Genomic DNA, 19,479 nt, shown 5'->3' on the forward strand with positions numbered 1-19,479 from the left:
GCGATTTATTTTCACTTGTCTTAAAATTAGCTTCAGTGGTGTTTACACAATTTCACCTCACAAACATGCTAATGCAGCCACAATTGTGGCATAATCCTGAAACAGACTACTATTAATCAGATAACTGAGCATAAATGAAGATTGATAACTTATAAAAAGCTTATTTCTGGTATACAAATAAAAGTATGATTCCATCATTTATGGTGTCACAAAATCCACAATAATGCTCATTTCACCAGCTATCGACAGCCCTTGGAAGACTTACATTATTTCATTGAAAAAAAAATGTAGTCTCTGGTAGATTGCAGTACTGGTACATAAGAAAGTTATGCATATTAGCTATGTGGCAAAATACTCTGTTCTTTGCATGCTATCATTTGCCAAAAATTCCATTTACAATCTTGAACCATTTATGAGACCCGAAGGATGGTATGAATATTTCACATCCATTATCTTTTTCGCAGTGGATCAGAAGTGTACATATAATCTATTTTCTTGTCTCAAGTTCAACGAAAAATTCAGTATGTCAGCTCCATTTCATATGGACTAACATGCACCAAACGCAAATTCTTAACGACCCCATTTTTTTATTGAAAAGTATTCGAATTTAGTCAGTACATAGAAATATCACAATAACTGTGACTGTTAACAAAATGATAGGCAGTCTTCATCATGAAGCTGACGATTGAGGCTATGAGATGTGTGAGAATCATTCTTTTTACGAAATAGTTTCTTTAAAACAAAAGGATGCAGCGCAACTGGTGTGCGCATACCTCTGTTCTTGCAGTAGAGCTGAGGCAGGTAGGAAAAATTTCGTTCATAACAGAGGAAGCTCACAGCTGTGCATGCGAAAGGCAATTGGGGCAGCCACCCCTTCGGAACAGATTGGTGGACTCGCCCAGTGCTGGGCACGAGAGTGCATTTCCATGCACCGGCCAAATAATCCAGCGCGAACTCTAATCGTTGATCGTACCACTATTTGGGCATTATGAAAGTCAGTGCTGAAGCATGAAAACTGAGGTTCAGAACTGTTTTTCTTGTTAATTTGTGCATTTTCATGGGCTACAAGCAGATCAAGGCATATTATGTATTTCAGGCAGCAGATCAGCTACTTTGTATTTTAATCATGATCTATAAACGAATTGTTAAGTTTTAAGTTTTCTCATCGTATGATGTCGCAAGTTTGATGGGCTCTTTCCGTTTTTAGTCTATTGAAGCAAATGGATCATTATGCTTTACTGGTAGCGCACTTCATAAAATACTTCCAGGCCATGGATGGTGCTATTCTGTAATACAACTGATGTCTGCTGATGACAATGACGTGGGGCAAGTCTTCTAAAGCGCATGTACACGTATACCATCTAATATGGCACACCACGTGGTATTAGGTACAGTCAGAGTTTCAAAACTGCTGTAGGCTACTGTAGACTGTCGTAAATAAGTGTAGACTATGGTAGTTTTTCTAGTAGCTTTGGTCAATTAAGATCATAAGCACTCCGTCTTCAGGCCACGAGTGCCCTACTGCGCCCATCCGACCGCTGTGTCATCCTCAGTGGAGGACGCGGATAGGAGGGGTGTGGGGTCAGCACACCGCTCTCCCGGTCGCTATGATGGTATTCTTGACAGAAGTTCCTACTATTCGGTCGAGTAGCTCCTCAATTGGCATCACGAGGCTGAGTGCGCCCCGAAAAATGGCAATGGCCCATGGCGGCCTGGATGGTCACCCATCCAAGTGCCGACCACGCCCAACAGCGCTTAACTTCCATGACTCCCCGGGAACCCGTGTATCCACTGCGGCAAGGCCATCAATTAAGATCGTACTCACATTATCTACACGTTAGGTGTGCTGCATGCTTGTCGGGCGTTATCTCATTTGGTCGCTTCGTTTTGCGTGTGCGATCAGTGTCTTATTAAGATTCCCCTTAAAACTGGAAGAGGTGAACGGTATAGAATCTGAGTGTGGGTATTTAAAGGGCAGTGCAACATAAGGGAAATTTTTGTTCTGCATAGTTATCCTCCCGTCTGTTGTTTAAAAACAAACAGTATTTATAGCAAATCTGAAATAATCATTGTTTAACTGAACTTTACTCGAAAATTTTAGACTTGTAACGTGAAACAGATGAATGTTGTAGTAAAAAAAAAATCAAACATTGCTTCACTGCTGCGTCGAGCTCATATAAAACATGTTTCTGTTATTGCTAAACAACTTTCTAACTTATCAATTGTAACAAGGAACTCTTGCCTTTGATCATGATGAAAAACATCCTATTTAGTACAACATAACAGCAATAATTATAGAGTATTTGTGTTTGTGCATGTAAACTGTTCTTGTATCAAAAGCAGTTATTTTGGTTGCATAGAAGTGCAGAGGTTACGCGCATATCTAATAGGTTTATTTATTTATTTAGTCCTTCAAATCCTATATGTATAGAATATATACAAGGATATTGGACATGGTTAGGTATTTACAAGATAAAATACAGTTTGTATTGCAATCCTAAGGACTAGATATTGAGGAATTTAGCACAGATTCATAAATACAACAAACATTACAGGCAACATACAAAGTAGAATATTAATAATGCATCTTTATTTTTGTTGTTTGGCTTTTATATATTCTGTCAGACTGTAAAAGCAATGATCAATTAAATATGCCTTTACTTCAGCCTTAAAACTACAGAGTTTACCTATTGATTTAATATGTTTAGGTAGATTATTGAAAATCTTTATCCCAGTATGTAGTGTGGCTTTTTGGCACAATGATGTTCTCACCTGTTTCACATGAAGGTCAGATTTTTGCCTTGTATTGTGTGCATGTATATCTTCATTTTTTAATAAGATATCTGGGTGTCTATCGATATATTGTTTGATGAAAACTGATGTTTTGTAGGTAAAAATGCAAGGAAGAGGAAGAACTGACAGTTTTTTGAATATGGGTCTGCATGATTTCGTATTGTTTACCCCTCATTTTCTTTGCTTAAAAATGCAAGTTATATTTTGTAAAGATATAAAATACAGAATGAACTAACACTGAACGATGTGTAGTTCTAATTATGCGCTAAACAAAGAAACAAAAAAAGTTCTCTTTCACACATTCATTTATGTTTCTTTCCCTACCAATGCTACCTACCATTACTGCCAGTAATCCTGTCATTTATTACCTCATTCATGTATTGTATCAAAACTGCCGAACCCTGGTTTTGGTGGAGCGCAACGCTGAACCAGTTCTTACATCTGTTTGTTGCTCGTTTCTGTCGGTATTGTTATTAAAATAGCACTGATCACTTTTCCCATTTTCTATTATGACATAGTATTTCTAATCAATAGGAATTTTACGAATACCAATTACTTGCTTTTTTTTTTAAAAAAAAAAGATTTATGTGAAAGCCAAATTTTAGCGCTGCTGCTACAGCTAATTGATATTTCTGTTTTTACCCAGTTATTAGTAAAAAATAACGGTATCGGTTTTTAAGAGGTCGGTTTTTTCTATCCCTAGTCCATTACCTGCGCTACTACTTTTTCAGTATGCTGATAAACTTTTTTGCCTGTACTACTCAAACCTGGAAAACCGAGCCTACAGTTACGAACCTGACAGTGACAGCGTATCGTCTGGTTGCTATTTACTATGAGTTCGGTTTCATCGAAGAGTGGCAAGAAATCTCGAGACGTCCAACAAAAATTTCTTGCAGAATGCTAGTTCACGAAGCTATACAAAGAAAAATGGGAAATCAAGAAACCTATATGAGGTCATTTACAGGAACTTGCAGCCATTCTCCCCAAGGACTGTCAAGGCTGTTATACGACGGCATCTCTTACGAATTGATCTCTTCTTGGAAATCACTGTCTCAGCCATGTCGTGTTTTGTTGCTGCTTAAAGGAATTGCTGGAGCATTTGAGATCATTTTATTATCTTGAAAGAGCGGTAATTGGTGTAGCACATTTTTCTTTTTTAAAAAGAAGGCACTGTAGAAATAGTATCAGGATTATATGAATAAAATTATGTTATTTCTTTTAAGCTAGTCGATTAAAAATAATATTTCAAAAAGTTTTGTCACTTGCTATTTCACAAGCAAGGACACCAAAGTAAGTCGTACAGGACACACTGACAAACGAATATGGTGTAACATACCCTACATCAATATAGCGTATCTAACATAAAGTCTTTCCCTTGTTTGTTTTGCTGAGACCCGAAATTTCATTGCAGCTCTGAAGCGCAAATTTTACACCTCTATGAATGGTTGTACGCATTTCAGACAAGTTTTTCTCCCTCCAGTGAAATTAATGTTTTTCTACTTAACACAGTATTATTTCTGCAGCCTTAAATTATGGAGTTGGGTGGCTGGAGGTGGGGGGGGAATGTCTGTCGGTACGCGTCCTTGTCTAACTGTTATAATCTGTGCGCGAGATACGATGGAAGCTATACAAAGAAAAATGGGAAATCAAGAAACCTATATGAGGTCATTTACAGGAACTTGCAGCCATTCTCCCCAAGGGCAAATTATTGTTGAATCGACTTCCTTAAACATCATTTCGCAGAATAACATTGTCTTTCTTCCAAAGATTTCCATTAAAGTTTTTTTTAACATCATCTCCGTTACATGCTGTTTCCATTACAAATGCGTCGCACTTTCCAAGGAGATGCTCAACAGAGACAAGTCTTTCGTGCTGCGCTTTCCTTGTTAATCTCATTTCATACTGTTTCGTCGTATACCCCTTAGACGATGTGGTAGACTCCAAAAGATTGCAAATGATTTTGTAATCGGATACCGTCGCCTTTCTCACTTCATATTAAATTACTACCAACATTGTATCACAAATCTCAAAGCGAAAGTTTTCTATCACGATGTCACGGGTTTTAGATATTCGAAAGAAATCTAAAATACAAAGTGTGTTAAAAAAAAACTGAATCTTGCTGTGTCAGCTTTATTGCTTATTGTACAACATTTTAAGCACTGTCTCTTCAAAATAGTTTCCTCTACTGGTAATATACCGTTCGCACCGTTTCTTCCAGTTTCGGGAACTTCTCCTGGAACACATTTTGTGGGATGCGGCGCAGATTTCTCATCGCATTGCCCTGTGTCTCCTATATGGTTTGGAAACGACGTCCTTTCAACGTATTTTTCAGTTTGGGAAACAGGAAAAAGTCTGCTGGTGCTAGCCCCGGAGAATACAGTGTATGGAGCACAGCGGTAATGTGGTGTTTTGCTAGATAGTTTCAGACAAGGAGTGACGCGTGAACTGGCGCATTGCCATGATGCTACATCCAACTCTGGTTTTCCCACAGTTCAGGCCTCTTCTTGCGCACAGCATCCCTCATGCGCACTGGGATTCTCTGGTAGACTTCTTTGTTGACCATCTGACCACGTGGCCCATCTGACCACGTGGCACAAAGTCATGATGGATAATGCCTTTGTATTCGAAAAACACAATCAACATCACCTTGATCTTTGACCGACTCATGCGTACTTTTTTGGACGAGGTGACCCCTTGCCCACCCACTGCGCCGACTGCATCGTCGTTTCAGCATCATAGACGTACACCCACGTCTCATCGCCCGTTATGATGTTCTTAACAACGTTTTGCTTGTCATTAACAGCGGCAAACAGTTCCTCGCACATTTCAACCCGGGTCTCTTTCTGATCTTCAGTCGCCGGCCGGAGTGGCCTGCGGTTCTAGGCGCTACAGTCTGGAGCCGCGTGACCGCTACGGTCGCAGGTTCGAATCCTGCCTCGGGCATGGACGTGTGTGATGTCCTTAGGTTGGTTAGGTTTAAGTAGTTCTACGTTCTAGGGGACTGATGACCTCAGAAGTTAAGTCCCATAGTGCTCAGAGCCATTTGAACCATTTGTTGATCTTCAGTCATCAAACGCGGTACGAATTTTGCACTGACACGACGCATTCAAGTTTGTCACTCAAATGTTGATGGCATGATCCCCACCTCCTCAGCAGCTTCCCAAACAGTTAAAAGAAGATTTCCGCGAATCACAGCACGAACACTATCCACATGGCCATCATCATCTGCTGATGTGGAAGGCCGTCCAGATTTGGAATCGTCACAGACGAGACACACTGCACTGTTGGAAACGTTTAAACCACTCGTAACACTGTGTGCGACTCATACAGTTCTCCCTGTAGGCTTGGCTAAGCATTTGGGACGTCCCTCTGAAAGTTTTGCCAAGTTTGTAGCAGAATTTCACACATACACGTTGTTTTTCAAGCTCCTTCATTGCACTAACCCGACGAGCATGCTGTACACGTACTTACTTCAGAGGCTGTGGTTCGCTTGCTAATAGTCAAAGCGACACGAGGCAAATGGCAGTTTGTTGTCTAAACCTGCCGCTAGATGCGCTCAGTAGCCGGCGCTCTCTCTGCTGCTTATCACAGTGTTTCAAAAGTCCGGTTTCTTTTTGAACGCATCTCGTATGCGTTTAGAACGCGACAAGTTTGCAACGCCCATACGACCACGTTTAAATTCATCTATTCAATAACACTGATCAACTTGTTTTCTCGCTCACGAGTACCAGTAGTTATATTTAATGCAGTTTTTATTGTGTTTTCCAATACGTGTTTAGAATTTTCCATTCCTGCAGGTTGTTTTTATTTCAGCTCTCTAAAATAAACGTTCTTTTTCGTCCTTTTATCTACTGTCTGTTCAGTTTACAGTGGACACACACACACACACACACACACACACACACACACACACACACACAGCTTCTTGCCTGCAGCATCGTCCATGTATGCTTATGTCACATATTGCATAAAGATAGGGCTCTGCTGTTTTACATGATACGACTCAAGAAAGGATGTTAAAATTATCTTTGATATTCAGCCATGTGCCATGCCGTTGGTCCCGAAACACGTTGACAAATGAATCATGTATATATCAAATTTTGTTTAAGTGATTTCATCAAAATAATCACGAAAAATTCAAATCTCGCATTTACTCTACGTTCCCTCGTCAATTTCTTTCCCCTCTCTTACACCTGCTTCATCACACGTTGTACCTTTTCCAACTGTCTTCTCACGCTCTGTACGTCTTCCACCTGCCTCCTCTTCATCTGTCCCTCTTCTGCCTGGCTCCTCAAACCCCCTCTGACTTCCATCTGCCTCTTCACACCGTCTCTCTATTCCATTTCACGTACTTTTCCTCTTCCACCTCACACTCTCTCTCTCTTCCACCCTATTCCTTTTCAATCAACATGCCAACTACCCCTCTCCATCTTCCACCTGCTTCATAAACCACCACCCCACACTCTGTTCATCTCCTCCTGTCCCTCAGTCCATTTCTTCCCCTCCCTCTCTCCGCCTGTCTCCTCCCCACTCTCTCTCTGTGCATCGCCTCCTCCCCTTCCCTCTGTCCACTTCCCCTCCCTCCTCTCTGTCCATCTCCAACCACCAATTTGTCCCACCTGTCATTGCTCCTCCCCCCTCCCCATCGCGTCCACACAGCCGTGGCCGTCCACCCATATACCGCCTGCAATGTATTCCAATACTGTCTGCACAACACGCCGGTCCTGTAGGAAATCCAATTGGACACACGGTCCTCTGGGTATTTCACAGTGAAGAAACACTATTTTTCCACCCTCACCTCCATCTCTGTAGGCGGCAGGTTTCCTCACCCCCATAATGCTTCTTTACAGACATTAAGTGATATGTGTACCACGTATGAGTGAAATCGATCCATTGGTTTAGGAAGAGAGGTTGAAAAATGGTTCAAATGGCTCTAACAAGGGAACCTCCCAATCGCATCCCCCTCACATTTAGTTATAAGTTGGCAGAGTGGATAGGCCTTGAAAAACTGAACACAGATCAATCGAGAAAACAGGAAGAAGTTGTGTGGAACTATGAAAAAAATTAGCAAAATATACGAACTGAGTAGTCCACATGCAACATATGCAACTTCAAGGGTGACATGCAGGCAGGAGCGCCGTGGTCTTGTGGTTAGCGTGAGTAGCTGCGGAATTTACTTTTTTTATTAAAATTGCTACACCAAGAAGAAATGCAGATGATAAACGGGTATTCATTGGACAGATATATTATACTAGAACTGACATGAGATTACATTTTCACGCAATTTGGGTGCATAGATCCTGAGAAATCAGTACCCAGAACAACCACCTCTGGCCGTAACAACGGCCTTGATACGCCTGGGCATTGAGTCAAACAGAGCTTGAATGGCGTGTACAGGTACAGCCGCCCATGCAGCTTCAACAAGATACCATAGTTCATCAAGAGTAGTGACTGGCGTATTGTGACGAGGCAGCTGCTCGGCCATCATTGACCAGACGTTTTCAATTGGTGAGAGAACTGGAGAATGTGCTGGCCAGGGCAGCAGTCGAACATTTTCTGTATCCAGAAAGGCCCGTACAGAACCTGCAACATGCGGTCGCGCATTATCCTACTGAAACGTAGTGTTTCGCAGGGATCGAATGAAGGGTATAGCCACGGGTCGTAACACATCTGAAATGTAACGTCCACTGTTCAAAGTGCCGTCAATGCGAACAAGAGGTGACCGAGACGTGTAACCAATGGTACCCCATACTATCACGCCGGGTGATACGCCAGTATGGCGATGATGAATACACGCTTCCAATGTGCGTTCACCGCAATATCGCCAAACACGGATGCCACCATCATGATGCTGTAAACAGAACCTGGATTCATCCGAAAAAATGACGTTTTGCCATTCGAGCACCCAGGTTCGTCGTTGAGTACACCATCGCAGGCGCTCCTGTCTGTGATGCAGCGTCAAGGGTAACCGCAGCCATGGTCTCCGAGGTGATAGTCCATGCTGCTGCAAACGTCGTCGAACTGTTCGTGCAGATGGTTGTTGTCTTGTAAACGTCCCCATCTGTTGGCTCAGGGATCGAGACGTGGCTGCACGATCCGTTACAGCCATGCGGATAAGATGCCTGTCATCTCGACTGCTAGTGATACGAGGCCGTTGGGATCCAGCACGGCGTTCCGTATTACCCTCCTGAACCCAGCGATTCCATATTCTGCTAACAGTCATTGGATCTCGACCAACGCGAGCAGCAATGTCGCGATACGATAAACCGCAATCGCGATAGGCTACAATCCGACCTTTATCAAAGTCGGAAACGTGATGGTACGCATTTCTCCTCCTTACACGATGCATCACAACAACGTTTCACCAGGTAACGCCGGTCAACTGCTGTTTGTGTATGAGAAATCGGTTGGAAACTTTCCTCATGTCAGCACGTTGTAGGTGTCGCCACCGGCGCCTACCTTGTGTGAATGCTCTGAAAAGCTAATCATTTGCATGTCACAGCATCTTCTTCCTGTCGGTTAAATTTCGCGTGTGTAGCACGTCATCTCCGTGGTGTAGCAATTTTAATGGCCAGTAGTGTAAAAGAAATCATGGCTCACACGGACGTTTACCGACAACCACTCTTCCAACACTTCCCAGAAGGTGGCCTGCGGAGTATACATGTATGTGTAGCAAAATTTCCTGCTCTTTTATAGAATTAAAGAGGCATATCAAACCAACTTTATAATAACTTGGATCACATAGATAATACATTACTAGTAACATTTTGCGAATTAAATAAACATTCAGAGAGAGAGAGTGCGCAACCTGCTTTGAGAGACTTACCTCAGTGGCAATACGAACGGCAGGCAAGGCTCCAGCACCTGGAGGCGGCGGTGGGGGCGGCGCTGGCGGTGCGGGGGCGGGGAAGGGCGGTGGCGCTGGCGCTGCGCTCACTCCATCACCTGCGTGTTAACACAAGTCGCTTAAGACGACGGCACCAGCGATCCGGAAACAAGTCTGCAACTTCCGATGACTGGCCATAAGATTTCCGTGGCGTCAACAGGTAGAATGTGACAGCAAATACAAACAAATTATCATCTGGGGCATAGCTAGGCTGGTTGGTTGGTTTGGGGAAGGAGACCAGACAGCGAGGTCATCGGTCTCATCGGATTAGGGAAGGATGGGGAAGGAAGTCGGCCGTGCCCTTTGAAAGGAACCATCCCGGCATTTGCCTGGAGCGATTTAGGGAAATCACGGAAAACCTAAATCAGGATGGCCGGACGCGGGATTGAACCGTCGTTCTCCCGAATGCGAGTCCAGTGTCTAACCACTGCGCCACCTCGCTCGGTCATAGCTAGGTAGTTTGGCACCAAATGGGGAGTTTTAATTTGACACCCTATCCCCCGCCCCCCAACCACACAAAAACGCCAAACAATTTTTTGGAGGACTCAGTTTTTTTTGGTGGAAGTGTTTAAGTAAGCAGAGTACAGTGTTAACTATTTTGTAAACAGTTCTTCTGGTTGAAAACAAGTAAAACGCATTTTTGTACATAACACAGTTTAATTGGTTATTAATGAGGCAGTATAAATAACCAAAGATTTTGAAAATGCGTCATCAGAATCGATGCCTTTATTACACTGTTTTTCGATCGATGAACTGCCAAAGTAGAAAGTCGTGCTTGTTTCATAGTGGCCCTCCGATAATTCTTAAAGTTTGAGTTTTGAAAAAATCCTCTCATGTGACGCTACCGAAACAATGTCGAGAAAAACCTTAATGCCAAAATGAGACAGGCAACAGAATCGGGAAATTCATATTCAGCTACGAACTATAAGAACCTTAAGGACTTCCTACCCTGAGACTCTTCTTTTGGAATTTTGGCAGCTTGCAAATTACTGCTCATCTTACGTGAAATTAATACACATTCCGAAGCTTAGTAATTCTTCTATAACAATTCTCCATAAACAAAAAGTACACAAAAACCAGAAATTACACAGTGCAGGAAACATAGTTTAAGCATATAAGTGCTGTTGTTATTTTGTGCTAAGTAGAGATATTAACTTCAAAATTAAATTAAATTTAAAATCTAATATCTCTACTTAGCACAAAATAACAACAGCACGATAACTTCCACAGCATTACAAAATCATAAAACAGTTTAGTGACTGATAAGCTACGTAGGCAATGCCCCCTTGACAAAAAATTTATTATACCAAACTAAATCATTTACACTGACGGCCCAAATACTGTGTGAGAATAATTTTTGTTTACGCGGTATTTTAGAGGTAAAATTCGTGTAAGCAAGCGAAAGGGCCAAGCCCAGTCCATAAGCCCTCGAGCTGCTTTCCCGCTTTCCTCAGCATCAAGAATGAAACAACGAAAAAAAAAAAAATGCATTACGTGCCTTACAACCTAGCAAGCTTTTTCACACCACAGGTCTGATACTCGTCGAATAACTTCTGGTGCTTCAGTATCACACTGTGCACCCTTGTGGTTAGAAACCTGTGTTCTGTGGATTGTGCAGCCTTTGAATTAGAGACTAAATGGTTGCCTGAGTGTGTTGCACAAAAGACATTCATGGAGTGGGGTTGTCACTAATTTACTATGGAATTAGTTGATGCTCATTTGCGTCTGGATGTTCATTAATTACCCAGGTAAAGACCGTTGTGGTATCAAGTGGCTGCAGTCTAAGCTATTTGACTTCCAAAAATTACTGTTGTTTCTGTTTTCTGGTACTAAACTGTTTCAGAGGACAGAGTTGACATTCTCCTATATGCATCTGGGACTCAGGAAGATGGACGGAGAGCATATCGTGGTACAAGGTGTGTGGTGGAGCAGCGGGCGTGACACAATCAGATGTTACTAAAAGAGAAGCAATGTTCCATTTATACCAAAAGCAATGTTAATGAATATAAAGATCATTTGGTTACCACTGAGTCTTCTATAAGTCGCAAACAAAATTTGTATACCCATTTATGTCTTCATTGTATATACTCTTAAGTTTAAAGATTTTGTGGTTGATTTGGTTATGCTTATTCTGTCTCGTGAGAAAGTGTCGAAGGGAGGCAGTTGATTACTGGTTTGAATAAGATTGAGGTAATTGAAATTCCTAAGAAAGAACAATAATTCAAAGACGTGCGTAAAAGGTTCCATTTTTAAGACGTGAAATTGTAAATTTTACTGTCAGTACTGGTATGATTGTGGCATATTCGTTTACACATTGGTTCCCTTAAGGAAATAATGTAATTGCAAGTTTTTACGCTGTATGGGAAAACTGTATTTAGTATTGTTGTTGGGTTATCAGTGACAAGTTTTGTGTGAGTTTGTAACTTTAAAATTAATGTTTGAAGTGTTAATGTTCTCCCCACTCCATCAATCGCTCCAGTCTTTTCCATTGTGGCCCATCTATCTGTTAAAACAGGTTTTCCCAAGATTTTTTATTGTACTGTATTACAATGTATGTACGATGCACCAAATGATTTCGATCCGCTTAATGCGTGAAAAGCGAATGGCATATTCTCCAACGCCTTAAATTGATTTCCTTCAGTTGTGTATTTATGGCAGTTTTGTCTTTCTTTTCTGCAGGTTCTAGCAATTTACAAAAAAGTCAACGCCTCTCAGTTTAAAGGTATACATACTTCACCTTACATTTCCATCCCCAGAGTCATCAACTAACATTGTATTCTACATTTCTCGCCCGTAACGGGCAGACCATGAATCAAGCCCATTGCTTGTGTCTCGGTTATCATTAGTAAAGACAGGCCCCTCTGGCGACAACTGATTCATCTTACTATCTTGTTTCTCGTGACGTATAGGCAACTGTTGAAATAATTTTGTCAACAGTACTTTGTCCTGTCAGCTTCTACCCATATGAAACCAACCGGCAGCATACCTTGTTTGTTGACATCGCTGTCACCGCTGGAAGAAAGCCAAGCAGAGAACTGCTTATACTTGGTCATTAACTAGTAACTCATTTGATTGTAAGGAGATGTTACAGTGTTTTTAGTACCTTATCTCATCAAATGATTAACCGTGTGAATACAGGTATAATTACTGATGGTTAGAAGGTCTTTGTTTATACAGCGTCCGTATCTTCACATCACAATTTCCTTCAGATTGGCATGCATGTATGTAGGAACAGGCACTGTTATGACGGTTACAGCTGTGGTAAATATTACGAAAGCGATTAACTTTTTGCGAATACGGATTGACGTCAGCTGTTTGTGGCTGATGAAAATTTGTGCCTGACCGAGACTCAACGCCGGCCCGAGTGGCCGAGCCGTTCTAGGCGCTACAGTCCGGAACCGCGCGACCGCTACGGTCGCAGGTTCGAATCCTGCCTCGGGCAGGTTTAAGTAGTTCTAAGTTCTAGGGGACTGATGACCTCAGATGTTAAGTCCCATAGTGCTCAGAGCCATTTGAACCACTTTTGAGACTCAAACCCGGATTTCCCGCATATCGTGAGCGGTCGCCTGAACTTGTATTTGTTAGTCATAACAGTACTGTGTACAAATCCCAGTGTACGTGAAGAGAAATAGTGAAACGTTGTGCAGCGTCTGACTGTACGAATGAATTGGGGAAATGAGCCAATATCCAAGGTACGTGAATACGTTTAAATATTTTACCCACAGTCACAGCACTCGCATTTTCATAGGGTAGGCATTACTGACTACATTTTTCTTCAACAGTAGCTGCTGTTTTTGAAGGTACAGGTGAACATGAGGCTCAAGACGTTTCTTTTTATGGTGCTGTAAAATGTTGCTGAGAATACCACACAGTCAGGTATCAAATTCAGCTGCATACCGCATGTGGCATAAAACGCTAATAATGTAGTGTACCAGGTACTGGAAAAAATCATGTGATGTCAAATATATTTCTTCTCTGCCCGGGGACTGGGTGTTTGTGTTGTCCTCATCGTTTCATCATCATCATCATCATCATTCGTGACAGTGGCTAGATTGGAATGCGAAAAAAATTGGACTGTGTACAAATTGGGACTTTGTACGGGCGCTGATGACCGCCCAGTTCAGCGCCCCACAAACCAAAACATCATCATCATCAAATATATTTCAGTACTAAACAACTAAGTGCTACAGTTCGCTCTCGTGCTAACGTGATAAGTTGCATTTAGTTGTGAACAAACAGCTATGGCAAATTTCTTGAAGTACGTAAAAAAATGATAAACAGTGACTGGTTGCCGTTTGTTCATAAGTTAAATTGCTATCTTGTAATTACACACTTAAATGAGACGTTATGTTTGAGACGTAATTCAAAGGAAGATGTGTTATAACCAAAGGAGCGTAAGTTTACCACCACAATGGCCACCGAGGCGCCTTTCAAATTGTCCGCTGTTCACAACAGACCACTTACAGGACTGTGGGGCCTTGTTCTCGATACTCTAATGAGCCAGAGAAATCGCTACACACAGACACCTGTGTGACGGAGGTAGAAGTAAACCAGCATTCTCAGTGCAGTTCATCAAAGCGCGTGGTCTCTCCAATTGCACACTGGATTTTGCGGCTTGTTTACTCTGTGCAATCTGCCCACGTGCCTCGAAGGCCGCCACACACGTAACTGCATACTTGACAAGCACGCATGCACAAGCGTGCTAGCGCAAGCATGCTTGAGCGTGTGTGGGATAAATCTGCGCAAGCGTCGGGACTGTACAAGCAGCTTCGTGCTTGATCGATTTTCGATTACGCATGCCAGTCCAAGCATTCAAGCGTGTGCATCCTTGACGTGTGTGCCAAGAATAGCCAGGCTCTTGCAAGCATTTGGCAGTAATTTTATTTGATTTAGCTATTGTCTGACCCTGTTAAATTACATTCTATAGAAAGGTTGTCCTGTATTATAGGACAAGTTAAGGAATCCATTATTACATGAAAAAAAAAAACAGGGGAGAACAGTAATGCTGTCAAACAATTTTTGTCCCATGGCTACCGCGAGTAGTTACCATGCGAATAATACCGGGTGATCAAAAAGTCAGTGTAAATTTGAAAACTGAATAAATCACGGAATAATGTAGATAGAGAGGTACAAATTGACACACATGATTGGAATGACATAGGGTTTTATTAGAACCAAAAAATTACAAAAGTTCAATAAATTGTCCGACAGATGGGCTTCATCTGATCAGAATAGCAATAACTAGCATAACAAAGTAAGACAAAGCAAAGATGATGTTCTTTGCAGGAAATGCTCAATATGTCCACCATCATTCCTCAACAATAGCTGTAGTCGAGGAATAATGTTGTGAACAGCACTGTAAAGCATGTCCGGAGTTATGGTGAGGCATTGGCGTCGGATGTTGTCTTTCAGCAGCCCTAGAGGTGTCGGTCGATCACGATACACTTGCGACTTCAGGTAACCCCAAAGCCAATAATCGCACGGACTGAGGTCTGGGGACCTGGGAGGCCAAGCATGACGAAAGTGGCGGATGAGCACACGATCATCACCAAACGACGCGCGCAAGAGATCTTTCACGCGTCTAACAATATGGGGTGGAGCGCCATCCTGCATTTTGGTTCTAATAAAACCCCATGTCATTCCAAGCATGTGTGTCCATTTTTACCTCTCTATCTACATTATTCCGTGGTTTATTAAGTTTACAAATTTATACTGACTTTTTGATCACCCGGTATTTTCGCTTCTTCACACACTATCCACTCCACATATCACATTTCCTCTTTCTTCGTAATAGAAGAAAAAAGGCTGCCTAGGCCATGGCATCGTCGTCTGAAGTCGATATTTGTGACAAACTGACGCTTGTACAAGCATTCTTGAGCCGTGTGGAGACGCGAGGAATTTGTGCATGCTTGCACAAGCACTCGTGCTGTTACGCGTGGGGCCTTAAGAGTCATTTCAAGCTTTAGACGGTGCGCGCATTCTCACTTTACGTCAATAAAGTTTGTCAGAGCGGGAAGTTGACCGCTGAATTGGCGTTCACCACAGCGACGACATTCGAACATTCAGTTAGTATCGTGTCTCTCGAAATACTGAAGATCTGCCTCGCAGTCGTCGCTCACGCTCAACAACACTACCTGATGACCGCTACCTACAAACTATAGCGCACAGCTACCCTGAGAAGAATGCAACAGAACTGCGCGCCATCTTCATGCACGCAACTGGGAGGGCTGTGTCGACCGACCGCAAGCAAATGGCGCCACACGATCGATCTGGCCTCTTGGCGTCCATATAACTTTTCCCTCCCCCCCCCCCCTCCCCCCTCCACCCACCCGCTCCCCGAGCACAGTGTAAAACAGAGAAAGTGGATAAAGGAACACTTGGATCAATGGCGTCAGTTCTGCTTCACCGTCGTGCAGGATGTGTCTGACAGCTGATGATCGTCTTAGAGGAGTGTGGAGGCGACCAAATACCTGCGCACGGCTCAGGAATGCGGGCCCATGGGTTCACCAAGCCAGGTGGATCAGTTGCATTGTGGGTCGGTATCACGTAAGGGCGTGGGATCCTCTCATCATTATCGAGGGTAAATCCATGGCTATACAGTATCGGGACAGGACCGTCCAACCTGTTGTCCAGCCTGCAGGCAAAGTTTCGACGATGCGTTGTCTTTCACAACAATAGTGCACGAGCATAGCGCTCCCAGCTCATAAACATTTGAATGTAAGCGCGCGCCCGTTCGTAGGCACGAGAGTGCTGCCTTTCCTTTCTTGGGCAATATTTTTTGTTTATTATCATGCCTCTCAGTTCATAATTAGATAATACTTATCATAACTGCAATGTGCTGATAGGAATGACACGTGTGTATCACACAATCGCTAATGCTGATCTACTTCAGTCGTACTGACAAAGAGTAAATAAAGTGACTAAATTACGTCACATTGCTCCATTCACATACACAACTTCGCATGCATATTCTAGTCAGGATTCAGTAAGTATCTATGTGTTTATTAATGGCAGCTATACTGACCCAGGTGAAGAGTAACAGAACCTTGGCCTATTTTCCTCGGACCATTTTCTTCCCACTCTGTAGCTCAGTAATTCCATTTTGACACATCAGTAGCATGACTTATGATTTTCTTAAGCTTCTGTAGTTTTCTTTTATAGCTGTGACGTCCAGGCTGTTATTTCTCCTCTAGGTTCGTAATATATACATTCACAGTGTTTTTTCCACTGTTTTATTGTAACACTTAAGTTTGGCATCTTCCTTTTTCTGCTGTTTTCAGCCGTTTCATGGTCTATAACGACACACTGACGTGACAAAAGTCATGGGATACCCTCCAATATCGTGTCGGACCTACTTCTGCACGGCGTAGTGCAGCAACTCGACGTGGCGTGGACTCAATAAGTCGATGGAAGTCCCGTGCCGAAATATTGAGCCATGCTGCCTCTACAGCCGTCCATAACTGAGAAAGCGTTGGCGTTGCAGGTTTTTGTACACGAGCTGACCTCTCGGTTACGTCCCATAAAAGTTCGATGGTATTCGTGTCGGGTGATGTGGGTGGCCAAATCATTCGGTCGAATGTCCAAAACGTTCTTCAAACCAATCGAGAACAATTGTGGCATGGTGCAATGTCATCCATAAGAATTCTATCGTTGTTTGGGAACATGAAATCCTAACGCAACCACTTCCAGTCAATGATCGGTTCAGTTGGTCCAGATGACCCAGTCCATTCCACGTAAACACAGCTAACACCACTAAGGAGCCACCATCAGCTTGCACAGTGTCTAGTTGACAACTTGGCTCCATGGCTTCATGGGGTCTGCGTCACACTCGAACATTACCATCAGCTCTTACCAACTGAAATCTGGACTCACCCGACCAGATCACGGTTTTCCAGTCGTCTAGGGTCTAACAGGTATGCCGAAGAGCCCAGGAGAGGCGCTGCAGGCGATGTCGAGCTGTCAGCAAAGTACTCGCTCTGCTGTCCTAACGGATACATTCGTCGTACGTTCCCACATCGATTTCTGCGATTATTTCATTCAACGTTGCTTGACAGCTCCATGCAAATTTCGCTGCTCTCGGTCGGTCGTTAAGTGAAGGCCGTCGGCTACTGCGTTGTCCGTGGTGAGAGGTAATGCCCGAGGTTGGTATTCTCGGCACACCTCTGACATTGTGGATCTCTGAATACTGAATTCGCTAACGATTTCCTAAATGGAATGTGTCATGCGTCTATCTCCATCTACCATCCCGCGTTCGAAGTGCGTTAATTCCCATCGTGCGGCCATAACCTTTGCGTCACGCTGCCGGAAACCTTTTCACATGAATCACCTGACAGCTCCGTCAATGCACTGTCCTCGTATACTGTGTGTACGCGATACTACCGCCACCTGTATATGTGCACATCGCTATGCCCTGACGTTTGTCGCATCAGTTTTGTGTGATGATGACAAAACCTCCCACGACGATGGAAAAGGGCACATGTACAATTTTAGAAATGGGACACAGATTCGGAAAGACTAAGTACTGAAGAAGAACTTGTTGTGGGAAATATGTTAGTGAAATAAGAGAACTTAAGAATCGTTATTTGTACACTTTACTAAATTTATTCATATATATGTAGTTGCTAATGTAGTAAAGAGGAAAAACCTGATCAACATGTGGCGGTTCATTTTGAGGGTTGGTAACATGAAATTCCATTAGTACACGGCATAGTGTTCGCATGGACGAGGAATCTTCAATCAGTACTATATCTACCGCACGTGCAATGATGTTCGGGAAGTAATAAGATAACAGCAAATACACCACCATCAGTCACAGAAAGTGCAAGCTTTCTTCTGGTGATTTCGCATCTTGCGTCATGTTGAAACAATGGGCGCTGCGGCGATGTATTTTCGACCCTCTCTTTCCTGCTTATGTGCCTGAAACGGGTGAAGCCTGTTTTACCACAAGCAGAATCCTGAGTAATCGCAGTGGTCATTTATAGGCCCTTGTGTGTCTCCGCAACAGTTGTCTACAGTCTAGAATCATCAGTACAGATGAGCAGAGAACATATATTCGGGCACTGTCAGAGGTTGGTTCACAGGTGTAAGATAGGCACAAATTTCAAACGGGGTAATGTAGATGCTGCATATAGGAAGTTAGGAAGAATAGTGTTTAACATACCATCAACGACTACATGATTATGGAGGAACACAAGCTTGGGAAGACGCCCTTTTCAAAGAAACCATCCAGGTATTTACCTGAAGTAATTTTTGAGAACATTTGGAGTGAAGAACAGCGGCTTTTCTGTTCAAGTTGCATTTGACGTTCGTGGAATTCGCAACGTGTACTGCGTTTACCGCCACCGCCTACCAACATAGTATGAAGTCTAAAGATGGTCAGTAGCTGACCGAAACCGGTTAACACAAAAATAAAGGTTTACTGAGATGAAGACTGTTTATGCTCATTTTAAATTTACGTTAAGCAATTTAGGGAAACGCGCAACAGCTAAATCTGAATGCGTGGACGGGAATTTCGAGCTCCATCCTCCAGAATGTAAGCCCAGTGTCTTACCTTCACAGTGCCATAAAGCTCGAGGCAAGGTCTACACAAGTTCGAAAATGAAATTTAAAAACTGGAAAAGTTTCATCACATCCTGTAAAGAAGGAATTATTGCTCTTTCGGAGAAAACAATGGCGTATAGATGTGAAAACGGACAATCAATCTATTATCACAGGCGTTAAAAATTCCGAAGAATGTTTTATCAAATAACGGAGCAAAAAACTGAAAGTAAATTATCAGAGCAGTAGTTTTGTTAAGGAAA

General features: G+C 42.8%; 1 protein-coding gene across 1 annotated transcript in view; it reads right to left on the reverse strand.

The window, feature by feature from the left end:
- Positions 1-19,479, reverse strand: part of LOC126256894 (uncharacterized) — a 758,813-nt gene that overhangs the window by 95,540 nt on the left and 643,794 nt on the right. The window contains exon 4 of the mRNA XM_049955519.1: positions 9,620-9,738. Within this exon, the coding sequence (XP_049811476.1) occupies positions 9,620-9,738 (119 nt within the window). The remainder of the gene's footprint in view (positions 1-9,619; positions 9,739-19,479) is intronic.

This window comes from Schistocerca nitens, chromosome 1 (genome assembly GCF_023898315.1).
Source record: "Schistocerca nitens isolate TAMUIC-IGC-003100 chromosome 1, iqSchNite1.1, whole genome shotgun sequence".
NCBI lineage: Eukaryota > Metazoa > Arthropoda > Insecta > Orthoptera > Acrididae > Schistocerca > Schistocerca nitens.